At 46.3% G+C, this 16,445-nt stretch overlaps 1 protein-coding gene across 3 annotated transcripts in view; it reads left to right on the top strand.

Moving 5' to 3' along the window:
• The window catches only part of LOC127004376 (shootin-1-like), a 64,103-nt gene that overhangs the window by 33,868 nt on the left and 13,790 nt on the right, over positions 1–16,445 (top strand). For all 3 annotated transcript variants that reach the window (XM_050872010.1, XM_050872012.1, XM_050872011.1), the window contains exon 3: positions 12,161–12,274. In XM_050872010.1, the coding sequence (XP_050727967.1) occupies positions 12,161–12,274 (114 nt within the window). The remainder of the gene's footprint in view (positions 1–12,160; positions 12,275–16,445) is intronic.

The raw sequence follows: 16,445 nt of genomic DNA on the forward strand, positions 1-16,445 counted from the left end.
ACACACACACACACACACACACACACACGATAATCTACTTTTAATGTGAAGGAGAGTTTGCGCTGCATGACAGTATGAGAGAGAGAGAGAGAGGATGTCATGTTTCCGCTGTACATTTTCCCATTTTTCGGTACACACAGGCAAGATTTTTTTATATATATTTTTATATTAGTGATGCTTTTTTCCAATACACTGCTTGGTGGGTGGTTTTGATGAGGTACATCACGTGATCGGCCCACCACCACCACCACAACCACCATCACCATCCCCCACAACCATCATCACCATCCCTCACCACCATAACCACCATCACCATCCCTCACCACCAGAACTATCATCACCATCCACCACCACCACCACAACACCAGCATGAACACCACCACCACAACCACTACAACAGATTTTGTTTGCATTTCCTGTCCATTTCCTCTTTCGTTTAAAGTCCATGGATTTAGGGGATTAAGTGTTTGTTGTTGTTGTTTTCGTTGTTGTTGTTGTTGATGATGATGATGGTGTTGTTGTTGTTAATATAATATTATTACTATTATTATTATTATTATTATTATTATTATTATTATTATTATTATTATTAAAGGAATATATTATCTATAAAAGTTGATAGGAATGGCGATTGTACGATTCGGCACTGGCGGCTTGTTGCATGGCGTACATGACTTTAAAGGGGCGGTAGCATATTCCAGCGTAATTATTTATTTTTTTATTTTATTATAATTTCCACCACCGCCTCCGCCGCTGCTGTTTCTGCTTCTGCTGGGTCTGCTTTTGCTTCTAATAGTACTGCTAGCAATGATTTCGGTGGTTATTATTATTATTATTATTATTACTACTACTAGTATATTCATTATTATTGTTTTATCCTTATCATTACTGTATTATTTGATATCACTTCAAACATTTATTTTTTTCCGTTTAGAATGTTATGTCCGCCATGATATCAGTTCAGGCTTCGGTGTCTCCTTTTCCCACGTTTCTCACCCTTTTGTTCTGTATTTTTGTCGCCTTTGTGTTGGTCTGCGTTGTCTTTCATCCGCTTAAGCCCTCCCCTCCAGCCCCGCCGCCGCCCTTCCCCCCGTGGGTATCCCTTTGTTTCGGCTTGTTAAGTATCCGTGCCCTTGTTATTCCCCTCATTCTTTGTTGTGTCTGTCTGCTGGCTGTTATGCTTGCCTGCTTGTATGCTGTACTCCTGCTCCTACTCCTCCCTTCCCTTTCCTTCCCCTCCCTCACATTCCCTTCCCTCCATCTCTCCCTCTTTCAACGTCTGTTACTTCCATTTAATTTTATTGTTTTTTTTTTTTTGTTTATTTGCTTTACTTGCCTTAGATTCTGGACTCTATATTATCTTTCCGTTCTATTTGTTTGTCTAAGGTTTGGATTTAATGGTCTTCGAGGGTGTTGTTTTTTTGTTCTATTTCTACCACTATTTTTCTTTTTATTATTATTATTATTATTATTATTATTATTATTATTATTATTATTATTATTATTATTATTATTATTATTATTATTATTATTATTTCCAGCAGTTCCATTGTTCGAAATTCTACCCTCCTCTCTCTCTCTCTCTCTCTCTCTCTCTCTCTCTCTCTCTCATTTCCTCTCTCCTCTCTCTAATTTAGCTGTCGTTTTCTTCTTTCGTGAATGAGTGTCTTCCTGGTATTGACCTGAGTCCGGCTGTCTATTACCCTGCGTCCGTGTCCTCCTTTCCTTATGTTCCGCCTTTGTTTCCTCTTCTTTTTTTCTTTTTCTTTTCTCTTTCTCTTGTTTGATCAATCTTTGGTGAGGCGTATTGGATCCCACGCCCTTCTCTTTCTCCTCCTCCTCCTCTTTCCTCCTTTCCTTCCCCCACCTCCTTTTTCTTCTTCTTTTTCTCCCCTCCCTCTTATCACGACTCCTGGGGCTGTTTCCATTCTCTCTCTCTCTCTCTCTCTCTCTCTCTCTCTCTCTCTCTCTCTCTCTCTCTCTCTCTCTCTCTCTCTCTCTCTCTCAAAGCCATGCAAGACAAAACCTTCCTCACGTCCCCCTTTTTTCTCCTTCCGAGCTTCCAAACCAACACCCTTTCTCTCCTTCCCTTCCCTTTTCCACTCCCCGACCATTCCTCCAACACTCTTCCTCCCTCTCTTCTTTTCCCCCTTCAATTTTCATCACCTCTTACTCCACTATATTCTCGCTCATCCGCTAACAACTCATTCTTTCCCGCAGCATATCTTTTTTCCTTCTTCTCCAACGTGAATGAAGGCGAATAGTTTTTTTTTTCCTCCTCTTGGTTTCATCACCCACACCATTATCTGTCATTTCCTTCCCTTACACTACTACTACATTCTCACCCATTCTGTGACTCATTTCCTCCCCCAGCACACTTTTCCTTCCTCTCCGACGTGAACGAAGTCGAATCCGCCTCTTTTTTTTTTTTCCTCTGCAAATTTCATCACCAACATCATTGTCTGTCTTTTTCTTCCCTTACATTACTACCACATCCTCGCCCATCCTCCATCAACTCATTCCTTTCCCCTACACACTTTTCCTTTCTCTCCGACGTGAACGAAGCGAAATCCGCCTCTTTCTCTCTTTTTCTTTATTTTTCTCCTGCTGCCAACGCTCGCTCCCTCGACTCGCCCTCAGTGCATAGCCGGGGAGAAACACTTCACTTGCAGACCCACGCGACCCTCACGCACGTTTCCCTCCTCTTTTTCCGTTTCCTCCTCCTCCCCCTCCTCCTCCACCACTCACAGTACTCTTCTTCGAACTCCTCCTCCTCCTCCACCTCCTGTTCTCATATTTTATTTTCCCCCTCTTCACTCTTCTTGTTCCTAGTGATCTCGCCCCCTTTTTGGTATGCAACGCGGAAGTGTCATGCAGAGAGAGAGAGAGAGAGAGAGAGAGAGAGAGAGAGAGAGAGAGAGAGAGAGAGAGAGATTTCCTCGACCCGGATGCTTTGTGTGTGTGTGTGTGTGTGTGTGTGTGTGTGTGTGTGTGTTTCGGGATACTCATAAGGCTAGGATTCACAATGGAGTGTCAAAGAACTGTGTGTGTACGTGTGTGTGTGTGTGTGTGTCCTTGGTTGTTAATTTAGTCGCCGCGTACTCGTCTTTCACGCGTTGTAACAAGATTTATGTACGGCCGCGAGTAACCTAATCCTATGTCTTTATTTCACGAGTATCAGGGGTTGTTCCTCTCTCTCTCTCTCTCTCTCTCTCTCTCTCTCTCTCTCTCTCTCTCTCTCTCTCTCATGGTTTGCCTCATAATTTTCACCTCTTGTTTGCCTCTTTACTCTTGTTTACACTGAAAGCTGCTCTTCCTGCGACTCCCCTCACCCCGTCCGTCTTCCTCCTCCTCCTCTTCCTCCTCCTCCTCCTCCATAAACTTTTCCTGCTATGTCTTTATTCCTTTCTCTTTTAATGTTGTTTTCGCCTTTTTCGTGAACTGTCATCGCTGGCCTTGTGTGTTTCCTGTTGTTACTTCATTATTTTTTTCTTTGTCGTCGTTGTCTTTGTCTGTCTTTGTTAGTTTTATCTATTTTCTCATATTTTCTTTTTTCAACCCATCCTCTTCCTTGCCTTCTTCCTCTTCATTCACCTTCCCTCTTCGTTCTACTCGTTCTCCTCCTCCTTCTCCTCCTCCTCTTTCTCTTCCTCCTCAGTATCTCACTAACTCGCCTTTGCTTAGTATGTAGCATTTGACAGACTCTTCTATTTATTCCTGCTTGAGTGGTGCTGATGGTGGTGGTGATGGTCGTGGGGATGATGAGTGTGAAGGAGGTGGTAGGATTGATAATGGCGTTGTTGCTATTGTTGTTGCTTCTGCTGATGTTATTGAGGTGTGGGTGGTAGTGGTGGTATTACTGATGTGGACTTGGGATGGTAGTGAATGTAACATAAATAGTTGAAATAAATGGTGATAGTTGTAATGGTGGTGGTGGTGGAGTAGTGGTGTTGTGGCAGTGGTTATGGTAGTAGTGGTGATGGTGGGGAGGAATGGTACAACAGTGGCGGAGGCGTTAGTGGTGGTATTAGTAGTAGTGGTGGAGGTGATGTTGACAAGGTGGTTGTTGGTGGAGAAGCAGAAGTGGAAGAACGGTGACAGTGGTGTTGGTGGTCAAGTTCTAGCAAGAGGATGATGATGATGGTAATGGTGGTGGTGGCGGTGACTTGGGCGAAGGGCGTGCATGGATGAGGATAGGGGTGAGGGGCGATGATGGTGGTGAGACAAGTGGCCACAAGAATAAGCTTAAATCAGACAACAAGACTCCCACACAAACTCCTCCACCGCCTCCAATAATAACGATACTGTCAATACACCACCACCACTACTACTACTACTACTACTACTACTACTACTACTACTACTACTACTGCTACTAGGTATACATCACATTACGAAACACTACACAACACCATTCCCAACATCATATCCCCTCCCCCTCCACAATCACACACCGTCTCCACCACATCCCCCATCACCCTCCCAACAATCACCACAATCACTAGCACCACACATCACCACCATCAATCCAGCCCCACACATCACCACCGCCACGCACGAGCACCACCACCACCACCACCATAACAAAAACAACCTTCATCACCGCCGCGGCACTAGGCCAAAACCTGAACTTTAAAAGGACACTGCTTTCCTTTAATTCCCTTCCATTTCCTTTCTTAGCTTTTATTTTTCTCTTTCCACCCCTCCCCTCGCCTCTTTTCCCTCTTCCCTTTCCTTCCCTTTCATTTCCTTGCCTCTTTCTCCGCTTGTCCCTTCCTTTACATTCTGTCCCATTCCCTTTCCTTCCCTAACGTGCTTTTCCAGTGCTTTCATTCCCTAACATTCCCTTCCCCTCTTTGTCCTTCCCTTCTATTTCCCGTCCTTTCCTTCTTTCCCTCCCTTTCCTTCTTTTCCTTTCTTTCCTTTCCATTTACTTTCTTCCGCTTCCTTCCTTGCCCTTCCTTCCTATTGCTGTCCTCCTCATCTCTTTACTTCCATTCTCTTCTCTGTCCTTTCCCCTCCCCTCCCCTTCCCTCCCCTCCCCTTCCCCCTCCCCTCCCCCATACGTAGCCCCGCCTCCCCTCGAGCCCATGACCTCTGCAGGAACGTATTGACCTGCCTCCAGTGTGCCAGGTGGCGCCGACTCCTGCCCCGGCTCTTGCGTCACCGTTACGTCATTCTCTCTCTCTCTCTCTCTCTCTCTCTCTCTCTCTCTCTCTCTCTCTCTCACTCTCTCTCTTCTCTCACTCTCTCTCTTCTCTCACTCTCTCTTTCTTTCTTCTCTTCTCTTCTCTTCACTTTTCCTTTCTCTCTCTCTCTCTCTCTCTCTCTCTCTCTCTCTCTCTCTCTCTCTCTCTCTCTCTCTCTCTCTCTCTCTCTCTCTCTCTCTCTCTCTCTCTCTCTCTCTATCTCACTCTCTCTCTCTCTCTCTCTCTCTCTCTCTCTCTCTCTCTCTCTCTCTCTCTCTCTCTCTCTCTCTCTCTCTCTCTCTCTCTCTCTCTCTCTCTCTCTCTCTCTCCAACGGGATATTACATGCCAGGAAATATAAAAGGAAAGAAGGAAAAGAATGCAAGGGATGAACAGATTAACAAAACGCGGCGAACAAAAGCGAGCTGTAATCACTCACAAATTAATATTATTAGTTCTTTTTTTTTAATTATTTCTATTATTATTATTATTATTATTATTATTATTATTATTATTATTATTATTATTATTATTATTATTATCATTATTATTATTACTATTTTATTTTTCATGCCTGGCAAAATGCTGGCGGAACGTTCTGCATCGTCCAATAGTTTTAATGATGAGTTGGTGAGGGAGTGAAGGCAAAAATAGATCAGAACATTGAAAAGGCTGAGGGGTAGGAGGAGGAGGAGGAGGCAAATAGTGGTGGAGTAAAGGTTTTCTATCGTAGCACATCCCGTAAAAGAGATGTAACGAGAGAGAGAGAGAGAGAGAGAGAGAGAGAGAGCGAGAGAGATGGGGGAGGGAGAGGGGGGTGTAAAGACAAGCGCAGGGGTGAAAAGGGAGGAAGAGAACAAGTTGAAAGAGAAAGGAGAGAGACGGGCAACAAGATTAAAGGCGGCCCACTCAAAGAGAGAGAGAGAGAGAGAGAGAGAGAGAGAGAGAGAGAGAGAGAGAGAGAGAGAGAGACCTACAGACCTACCTACCGACAAACGAACAAACAAAGTGGCAAAGAGTGACAGCCAGACAGACGGACGGGCAGCCAGGTAGGCAGACAGACAGACAGACAGACAGAGACAAATCATTAGGTTGTCTCCCTCATTTGCGTCATTGCCTCAGGTGTAGGAAGAGGAGGAGGAGGTCAGGTGTGATGTGGAAACCCAACAAAATTTTTCAGGTGTGGGGCGGGAACAGGTGTGGGAATGGAGGGAATAGCGGAGTGGGATAAGGATAAAATTAACGAGTCGACACCTGGATGCACGATAACGAGGATGCGGGAAAGTTAGGGAGGAGGGCGAAGATGTATAGGTGAAGGAGGGTCAGTGTGTGTGTGGGGGGGGAAGAGAGGAGGAGTGTGAGTGAGCGAGCGTGCGTGTGTTAGAAGCGTCGGGGGGCATTGAAGAGGTACGAAGTGGAGGCCGGGTAAGTGTTATGGTGTGTAGTAAGAAATGTACCTGAGCGCTGAAGTGTTTCCGGAAGTGTTATACGCGTTAATGTATTCAGCAAGGTGTGTAGGGAAGTGCAAGAGGTAGGCGTTTCACCGTGTAGTCGAGGGTGGGTGTGTTGAGTGCATTGGTGACTGAGAGGGAGCTTTGGAAGGAGGAAGGGAGGAGGGAAAGAGGTGATGTGCATGTGTGAGTGGAGGTGAATGCTGGACGCGCCATTCATCTTGGTTTCGTCTTTTCCATTTTCGGGCTGACAATCGCATCTCCATTAGTGCTCCGTGACTGATGATATTACTTCCCTGCCATATGTACGTCATTTAAGAGTAATATTCTGGACTAATGTGGAGGGTCTTTGGGGAAGGGATTACTGCAGTTATTCTCGAAGTTTTTTTGTACTCTATGACCCCAGGTGCATTTCCGTCTGCCTGGTGCCTCCTCTTCTCTATCTGTATACTACTGGTTTCTTATCTCTAAACATCCTGTGAAGAAAAGAACAAAGAGAACGGCTAGAAACGAACATTTGAATTCTGTAATCCGTATTGTAGTTTCAGTTACCAAACACTAACTGGGGATGTGAAGGAATATGTAGGGGAATGTAGAGCAGTATTTGTAGGGGAGGTTCAGGATGTGTAGGGGCGAAGGTGTGGCGGAGGAAGTGGATGTAGGTGAGAGTAGGGGTGTTGTACAGTACGTGTGTCGGCGGCGGTGGCGGAGGCGTGTCTAGGTTAAGTGTATTGACCAAATGAAGGGGTCGAGAGGAAATGAAAGAGATGAGAGCCAGCTGATTGCGGGAGAGGAGGAGGAGGAGGAGGAGGAGGAGGAGGAAACTGTCTATCCAATCACTTCTATTGTTTCTTCCTTGTCTTCTATAATCATCTCGTTTTCATCCCATTTCCGTGCCTGTCATTCTCCTCAGTGTGACTATATAATATACTTATCACTGTTGTCACTCCAGTAAGCGTGTCGAGAATACTAAAATGAAGATGAAAGATAAACGTTTCTCAGAAGGGGAGTCGTAAACAGGACGAGGGGAGGAACGGAAGTGAAGAAAGAAAGCGAGAAAACGGAAGGAAAGGCGAACACAGACTGGCAAGAAATGTTTATGAAAGATCGTGAGAGAGAATAAGGAGAGGCAGCAAGGAGGATGTGTGTGCTTGTGCGTGCGTCCGGTCACAACCCTCGATTGATACCCAGCACCCTTTCACATTACCCATTCATTGTTAGGTGGACTAGGAGACAGGTGTACAGCGACTGATCACCCTGGAATCGAACCCGGGACCTCTTGGTTGTGAGCCGTGTCCTAAACTTTGCCCGACGAAGCGAGAGTGTTTGTTAGTCGGGTAGAAGCACCATGAGGGAGGAAGGTCGCCGTTGTTGTTGTTGTTGCTGCTGCTGCTGTGATGACGGTGTGTTTATGGTGGTGACGCGGCCGACGGGTGACTCAGGCGCCGCTACTGACGTGGTGGTGACGGTGGTGGTGGTGGGGAGGGGGTCGGTGATGGTGGTGGTAGTTATAGTGGTAGTGACGGTGATGGTGGTGGGAGATGGTAGTGGTGGGGTAGTGACGGGCGGTAATGATGGCAGTGGTGGTGGGAGTAATGGTGGTGGTATTTGTGGTGGATGTGGTCGTGGGGGGTAGTGGTGATGATGGTGCCCTGACTCACTTCTTCCACTTACTCACGCCTTCATCCTCGCCTCTGTTTACGCGTCCGCCGTCTCACGCGTCTGATAACCTTGGGAAACCTAGACTGACAGCTAGATAGACACAGATAAATAGGCAGAGAAAAGGTTTATTGGCGACCTATAATAATTCATCTATTTACCTTGGTTACAAATAAGAAGACTTGAAAGGTAAGTTATAGATTAGGAACACACAAAAAAATAAAGCAGATACGGCCCATCCAAGTAGCCAAAAATCATCGCAGGTGAAAAATAAGAATCTATGCAGGAGAATGGGTGCGGGGAGTGAGGAATGTAGAAAAGGAAAAGGGTGTGGATAGGGAGTAGCAGGAGTAGGCGGACAAGTCTTCACCATACGGCTGTACACTAGTGATGTTTTCCTTTACCCCGCTGTCCCCTCTCTGTCCCACTTCGTCCTCTTCGATAACTAGAGAGTGGCGTGAGTGTTAGGATTCGAAACACGTAGAGAGGGATAAAGGAGGGTCAGGGGGAAGTTGATGGGGTCCGGATCAAGTGGAGGACGAGTGAGGGAACCATGAAAGGAAAGGAATGGAGAAAATGGGAAAAAAGGTCACGAAGGAGAAAGAAGATGGTGTGCACGTGAAACGACACATCAGGGTATAGAGAGGAACCGAGCAAGGGGTCAGTGAGTCAAGTTATGGATACGGAAAGATTGGAACGAGATAAGAGAAGGCTTAGGTAGGGAGGGCTAACGGGAGAGGGGAAAAGGGGAGACACGGAGATGGAGGGAAGAAAAAATGAGGATGAACCACCGTAAGGGAGGATGAGAGGAAGGAGGAAGGGTGACAAGTATAGGAGAATAGGGTTGAGTGAAGGAAATTGGAGTATTTAAGAAAGATATAAGGGTAGGAAAGAACAGTGAAGGGTACGACAGGCTCAGGGATGTTGTTGAAGAGAGGGAGCGTAAGAAAGGAAGATTGAGTGAAGGGGAAAAAGATGAAGGAAAATGAAATAGACAGGAAAGGTTTAAGGAATAGGAAGGAGCAATAAGGGGAAGATAGCCTCATAGATGTTGATGGAGGTGAAGGGAGTTTGGGGGAAGGAAGACTGAGTGAAGGGGAATGATGAAGATAGGAAAGATAACAAACATGAAGATTAGGAAGAAGCAGCGAGGGAGGAAGGTGCAGGATGGGGGGGAGGGGGGGGGCGTGATGAGCTGAGGAATATAGGTCATGGGCAGGGAAGGTTTTGTGTGTGTGTGTGGGGGGGGGGGGGGTGCAGGGGACGAAAATGGGTGGCGAAGCACGAAGAGAGAGAGAGAGAGAGAGAGAGAGAGAGAGAGAGAGAGAGAGAGAGAGAGAGAGACTGCTCCAAGACTTCCAGTGGTGCGTGACTCACCACATCCTGACCCACCATCGCCCCCTCCCCCCTCCGCTGCCCCCCACCCCCCACGGCTTGTCCGAGATGATTCTCCTTCCCCTCAACCCTCTTCCTCCCCTCCTCCTCCCCTCACCTTGCTCTTCCCTCAGCCTGCCTCCCATTATAGCCGTCCTCTGCTTTCCTCCATCTCACTCTCTCCTCTGAGTTTCCTCCATCTCACTCTCTCCTCTGAGTTTCCTCCCTCCCTTCCTTCCTTCTTTTCTCTCTTTTTTTTTACAACAAAGGAGACAGCTCAAGGGCACAAAAAAAGGAAACAATAATAAAAAAAAGCCCGCTACTCGCTGCTCCTATAAACCTCCTCCCTTTTTTTCTGAGCTCCTTTCTCATCTTCTTACCCTCCTTTCCTCCTCCTCCATAATAGCCGTCTTTTGTTATCCTCCATCACATTCTCTCCTCTGAGCTTCCTCCCTTCCTTCCTTTCTTCCGCTTAAACCTCCTTCCCTTTTTTGCTGAGCTCATTTATTTCTCATCTTCATTCCCGTCTTTCTTCTTCCTCCGTATTTATAGCCCTTCCTTTGCTTTCCTCCATTCCCTTCTCTCCTCTGAACTTCCATTCTTCCTTCTTCCTTCTCTTTTAAACTTCCTTCCCTTCTTCTGAGCTCATTTCTTTCACTTTACTCTTCTTTCCTCACTCTCGGCTTCCCTTCCTCTTTTCCTTCTTTTCTTCCTCTTCTTACCCTTTTTTTTCTCCTTTTACTGTCCTCTCCTCCCTCTTCTCTTTTTTCTCGCTCTTACTCATCTTTCTCTTACTTTTCTTTCGTCCATCTTCTTAGCTCCTCCCCTTCTTACTCTTCTTTCCTTCCCCCTCATACCTTTCTCACTTTCCTCCCTTAACTCTTCTCTCCTCCCTCTCCTTAACTTCTCGTCATCTTCGTCTGGCTCTTCCTTCCTCTCCCTTAACTTTTCTCTATTCTCCCTTCACCCTTCCCTCCTTTCATTGTTAACTTCCCTATTTTGCTGTTTTTCTTCTTTCATCTTTCTTCTTAACTTCTTCCCACTCTCCTCTTACCCTTCTTTTCTCCTTTCCTTTCTTTTCTTAACACCACTTTCTTTCTCTCTTTAACCCTTTTTCTTTCCCCTTCTCAGCTGCTCTCCTGCTTCCTCGTAGACTCATTTCTTTCGTCCTCTTACCCTTCCTTTCCCCTCTTCAGCCTCTCTCCCCTTTCCCCTTCATCTCCGGCCTTCAGTATCCTTCCCCTCCCTTCCCTTCCCCTCCTCAGCCTCCCTCCTTTCCCTTTCCCTCTCCCGCCCTCAATACCCTTCCCCTCCCTTCCCCTCCTCAGCCTCCCTTCCCCTCCTCAGCCTCTCCCCCCTTTCCCCTTCATCTCCCGCCTACAGCATCCTACCCTTCCCCTCCCTTACCCTCCTCTAGTCCCTCCCCGAAGCTAAGACTTCCTCGCACCGCATCCTGCTGAGGGGATGAATATTTTATGTCGTTAAGTTTATTTTTAGGTGCAGGGCTGAGGCGTTCTTGCGGCAGTGTTGTGGTGGTGGCGGTGGTGGTGACCTTGGTTGTAGTAGTGGTAGCGGTATGTATGTATGTATGTATGTATGCTTTGAATTTGGTGAAAAAAGAAAAAGCCAAGGGGAACAGGGAAAGAGGTTGAGGAGTGGAGAGTATAAGGCCCATATTATCAAACTTTTCGAAACGTTATTACACCTATTTAAAAAGTCTCTCGCAGAAGTTGTAGGAGTTTCCATGGGTGGTTTCCTGACCTTGGCGATAGTTTTGGAAGGCTTCTGCGTCATGAACGGGAAAAGCACTCATGGCACCCAGACGCATCTCCTCTGTGGCCTTCAAGAACGATAGTAACACGAACCCGAAGCGTTTGATAATACGAGTCTAGGGCCGTATTTTAAGACACCACCGCTTCTCACATCAACGATTTCTAAAGGTCAAAGAGGGGATCAATCGGGTTTTCATGAGTTTTTTTAAGGTTCATGGCACAGAAGAAGGGTCAAACTACCACCAGGGTCATAAAACTACCCCTGGAAAGCCCTACAGCTCCTACGAAAGCCATGTCAAATATGTGAACTTGGGCGACGAAATGTTTTAAAATACGACCCGGGGCCCTTCATCCACCGTCTTCCTATTATTATTTTTTGTCGCCACTCTGAAAAAAACTTAGGGTATGATACGGAGGTACGCGTTCTGACTGATAATAACGATGACAATAATAATGCTAATAATAATAATAAGAAGAATGATGATAATAATGATAAAAATAATAGAAGCATCTGAAATAGTACTTGATAATTATGTTTTTAGAATCTTTTGCTTTCCTTCACGTGGGGGAGCGGGTGGAGGGCGTCTTTTTTTTTGTAACATGGTTTTGCTCTTGCACAGTTTTCTTTACCGTGAATACTAATACTAATACCAAGAAAAACTACTAACAACAATCTTTTCTCTTCCTCTCGTCATCGTCCTTCTCGCCGCCCCACAGCCACGCGGGACTACGATGACCTGAAGCGGCGGTACTCGGAGGTGACCCAGACCGCCGAGCTGCTGAAGGTGCGCCTGGAGGAGCGAGAACATGACCTCCACAACCTGCAAACCGGTGAGTGTCAAGTGTTTGTTCCTCTCACGCCCGGCTGCTTTCCGCTGCTTTTTTCGTCCTTTCTGATAAGCGATACGAGAGAGGAACTTGGTATCATTGAATTATTGTTTTTCTCTACTTTATTCAAGGTTACAAAGGAATGATAACGGAGATAGAGGGATGTAATAGAAATAGAGATATAGAGAAGTTAGCACATTTTTCTTTCCAAGGGTATGAACAAGATCTAAGAAGAGATGATCATAAGTATAAGAAATAATGCACGTTCAATTTTTTTCCTTCTAAGCAACGGCACAGAGATGCTTAAGAGTAGAAGACAGAGATATCGCACTTTTTCATTCTTTGTACCTCTACGTAAGGGAATATAGTTATGCTCAACAGGACGAGAAGCATAACGCATGCTTGCTTTTTTTTATCATCTTAAGGCTATAGAGATGCCCAGCCAAAGAAGAGAGGAATAACGCAGTTTTTACCTTCTTGTGCCTCTATTCAAGTGCAGAGAGATTGCTGATGGTACAAAAAGATAAATAATGTGTTTTCAGCTCCTGCTTATATGATCAACTCAAGAGAAAAGGAATGATGCATTTTTACTATTCTTTTTATTCAAGGATAGAGAGGAGACAAGATGAAGGCCTTGATTTCCTTCGTCCCTCCCTGCTTAGATACATTATAGTCCTCTGCTTTTATATTCTTTTCAACGGTGCAGGAGAGGATTAATGCGCCTTTCACCTTTCTTTCTTTATTCAAGGGTATAGAGAGAAAGAGGAAGGAGAGATTAGTTCGGAAGGTACGTAACAGCCGCTCAAAGGGACGAAAGCAAACGCAGGCTGTAGTTGAGCGTGTATATAGTGTACAGAGGTGGTTTATGGTGCCCGTCCTTCCCTTCCGCCCTTCCCTCTCACAGCATCGACACCCGCTAAAAGTTTCCCCTTCCATCCTATATTCCTGAGAGAGAGAGAGAGAGAGAGAGCAACGTTGCCAGATAGTCGTACTCAGCCGATTATATTTCCCGACTTCCTACCCCCAAACTGTATTCTGGGCTCCAATAACGAAACAAATTTATAGTTATCGTTAAAAGAGTTAGATCCTGATGTTTCTTGGCAATAGTTAGGCGTCAGAAACCGGTAAATACTATGCTCTGAGTACGACAATCTGGCAACGGTGAGAGAGCGAGCGTGAGAGCGAGAGCGAGCGTGAGAGCGAGAGAGCGAGAGAGAGAGAGAGAAATATATATAACTTGAATAGAAGAATGTGTATAGAAACGGCATAAACAAAACTGTTAAGCGTCCCGTCAAAAAAGTCTGCGGTTTCATTGATCCCTATTTGACACATCTCGCGGGCAGGGAAAACTCAATTCTCTAAAGGACCACAGACAGAGAGTATCACACGATCGGAATTCCTTTAACAACATTCCATCACTAGGAAGCAATAGAAACCCGTAAAGTTAGATTGGTTATAGGAAAGAACGGATGGTCGGCAGCTTTTTCCCACACGCGGAGAACCAGGAAAAGGAAGAGAGAAATGATATGGTTGAGTACGGTAGATTTTCACGGAATAGATAAGGGTGTGTTGAGTTGGTTGAGAGAGTGGGTTAGCTATAGGAACTCGACGGAAATACATGTGATCGTGGCTGCGTAGTGAGTGAGGCTCCCCAGGGTTCCGTATATTATTGTAGAGGGTCGCGGGTAGGGATGAATATTTTAAGCCATTGTTGACGGTAATTAAAATGTTCTGGTTCGTGATGGCTTGTTTATTTGGTTATTGAGAGAGAGAGAGAGAGAGAGAGAGAGAGAGAGAGAGAGAGAGAGAGAGAGAGAGAGAGAGAGAGAGAGAGAGAGAGAGAGAGAGAGAGAGAGAGAGAGAGAGAGTTACGTACACACACACACACACACACACACACACACACACACACACACACACACAGGTGAAGTGCTCGGCGAGGGGGCGTGTCCGAAAGTCAGACTGGTGGCCGCTCAGGTGGTCTGCGGCGGCGGCGGTGGCAGCGGGGGAGAGGGAGGAGGAGGAGGAGGAGGAGGAGGAGAAGGAAGAGGAGGAGAAGGAGGAGGAGGAGGAAGAAGAAGAAAACGAGGAAGAAAGAGAAGAAAAAGAAGAAATTGGAGGAGGAGGAGTAGAAAAAGAAGAAAAAAAGAAGGAAAGAAAGAAAAAGAAAGAAAGAAAGAAAGAAAGAAAGAAGAAAAAGGAGGAGGGGTAGAAGAAGAAGAAGGAAAAGAAGAAAAATAAAAAGAAGAAGGAATAAGTAAATAAATAAACAATGAAAGAAAGAATGAAGAAGAAAGAAAAGGAAGAAGAAAAAGTAGAAAGGAGAAGAAGTTGTAGAAGAGGAATAAGGAAACGGAGATAGAGAAAGAAGAAAGAAGAAAACGAAAAAAAGGGTATGCGATCATAGACACCCTTCTGCACCGGTAGCCTATACGCTCGCACACTAAACTGTCTACAAACAATCTCACCATCATTTACAGAGACGCCTCACGCACGGAACTTCAGGTGTGATAATTTTCTCCGCTACTTAAGAGTGTCAGGTGTGTGTGGCTTGCGTGTGTGGAGGAGGAGGAGGAGGAGGAGACGGTTAAGAGGGTATGGAGTATTGGGTATCAGGAGGAAGAGGAAGGGGAGGATCGCGGATGTAGAAGGGAAGAAACAAAAGGAAGAGGAAGAGGTTATCCAGTGGTAGTGAGGAAGATTAGAAGCGTAAAGAGGAAGAAGAGGAAGAGGGTTAAGATGAAGAGAAGCTATAATAGTTCGTAGATGAAGAGTAAATGGAAAATGCATGTTAGGTGAATAGGAGATGGAGTTGCAGTGGTGGTGGGGGGATGCTGGAGAGGGGAGGAGGAAAAACAAGAGGAGGATGGGGATGCTCGAGGAGGAGGAGGAGAAGGAGAAAGTGATGCTGAAGGGGGACGAGGACGAGGAAGAATAGGAAGAAGCTTGCTAGGTGAGGCAGGTCGCTGGCCACGTGGAAGGAGCGTCTCAGAATAACCAGTGACCACAAAGAGAGAGAGAGAGAGAGGGCGTAGACAAACAGACAGACAGATGGCGTGTAGTTGAAACGCATATAAACAACGGAAAAAAAGTTAGTTCCTGTTTGCGCAAAATCTCGTAAACACACACACACACACACACACCACCACCACCACCACCACCACCACCATCCACTGCTCCTATCAACTCAGAAGTGTGGTCGCGCCCCTTCGTGTCCGCTACGCCCGTTGTCGACATCCCACGGCCCTATTCTGTCCCCATCAGGAACCTGGCCATTGAGCAACGAGTAGGCGTCAAGGAAATGCTTAGCGGGGACCTGGATAGAGTGATGGGGCGGCGGGAGGGCTGGCGGGCTGGGTGGGGCGGCGACGTATCGTGTGTTCTGTGGTGGTGGTGGTGGTGGTGGTGGTATCTGCTGGAGGGACCTGCCGTGACCTCGAGAGCTTCAGTCTAGCCGCGGGCGAAGGCGGGGCGGGAGGCTGCGTCGTGGAGCCTCGCGTGTGTCATGTAGCATCGAGGGGCGAGGTGCTGCTGGTGTGCGTGTGGTGTGCGTGGCGTCATGAGGGTGGTGGTGCTGGTGGTGGACAGGCCCCCTCGCTCCCCTTACCTCGTGTTGAGACTCAGGTGACTCTCCCCACGCAGACTCAGTTCTCTCGCTCACTGTTCTTCATCCCATGACATTCGCCATCCTCTTCACACACTCACCTCCCTCCCTCCCTCATCCACCCTGCCACACACCCCTCTTCCTTTCAATCACTCCTGTTTCAAACAGATTCTCGTTCCTCTCACTCACCCTTTCCCTATCTCTTTTCCATGGCAGGCTCCCTCCACTCCCTCCTCTTATTTTAATCTTTTGAGAAACGCCGCCTCCGCTTTAAACTGTTCGGTGTTGTAAAATATTTTACGACTCCACGAATATGGATGACTTCAAACTGTTTATGATAACTGACGCATCGCGAATGGAAACAAAATGCTCTATAAGCTTAAGCGTAAACAAATAAATTGCAACTGTACTCAGTTAATTTTTTTCACCAACTGTTGTATACGAGAATAGAGGAAGTTCCCACCTGCAGCGGTTCAGGGCAACACGATTGATTCAGTATTTAAACTAACTCGACTGTCACTTCCTCCTTAACATTCCCTAAGGGACTGATGCAGTGCCTGGGTGGCCGTT

This window comes from Eriocheir sinensis, chromosome 28 (assembly GCF_024679095.1).
Source record: "Eriocheir sinensis breed Jianghai 21 chromosome 28, ASM2467909v1, whole genome shotgun sequence".
NCBI classification, from domain to species: Eukaryota; Metazoa; Arthropoda; class Malacostraca; order Decapoda; family Varunidae; genus Eriocheir; species Eriocheir sinensis.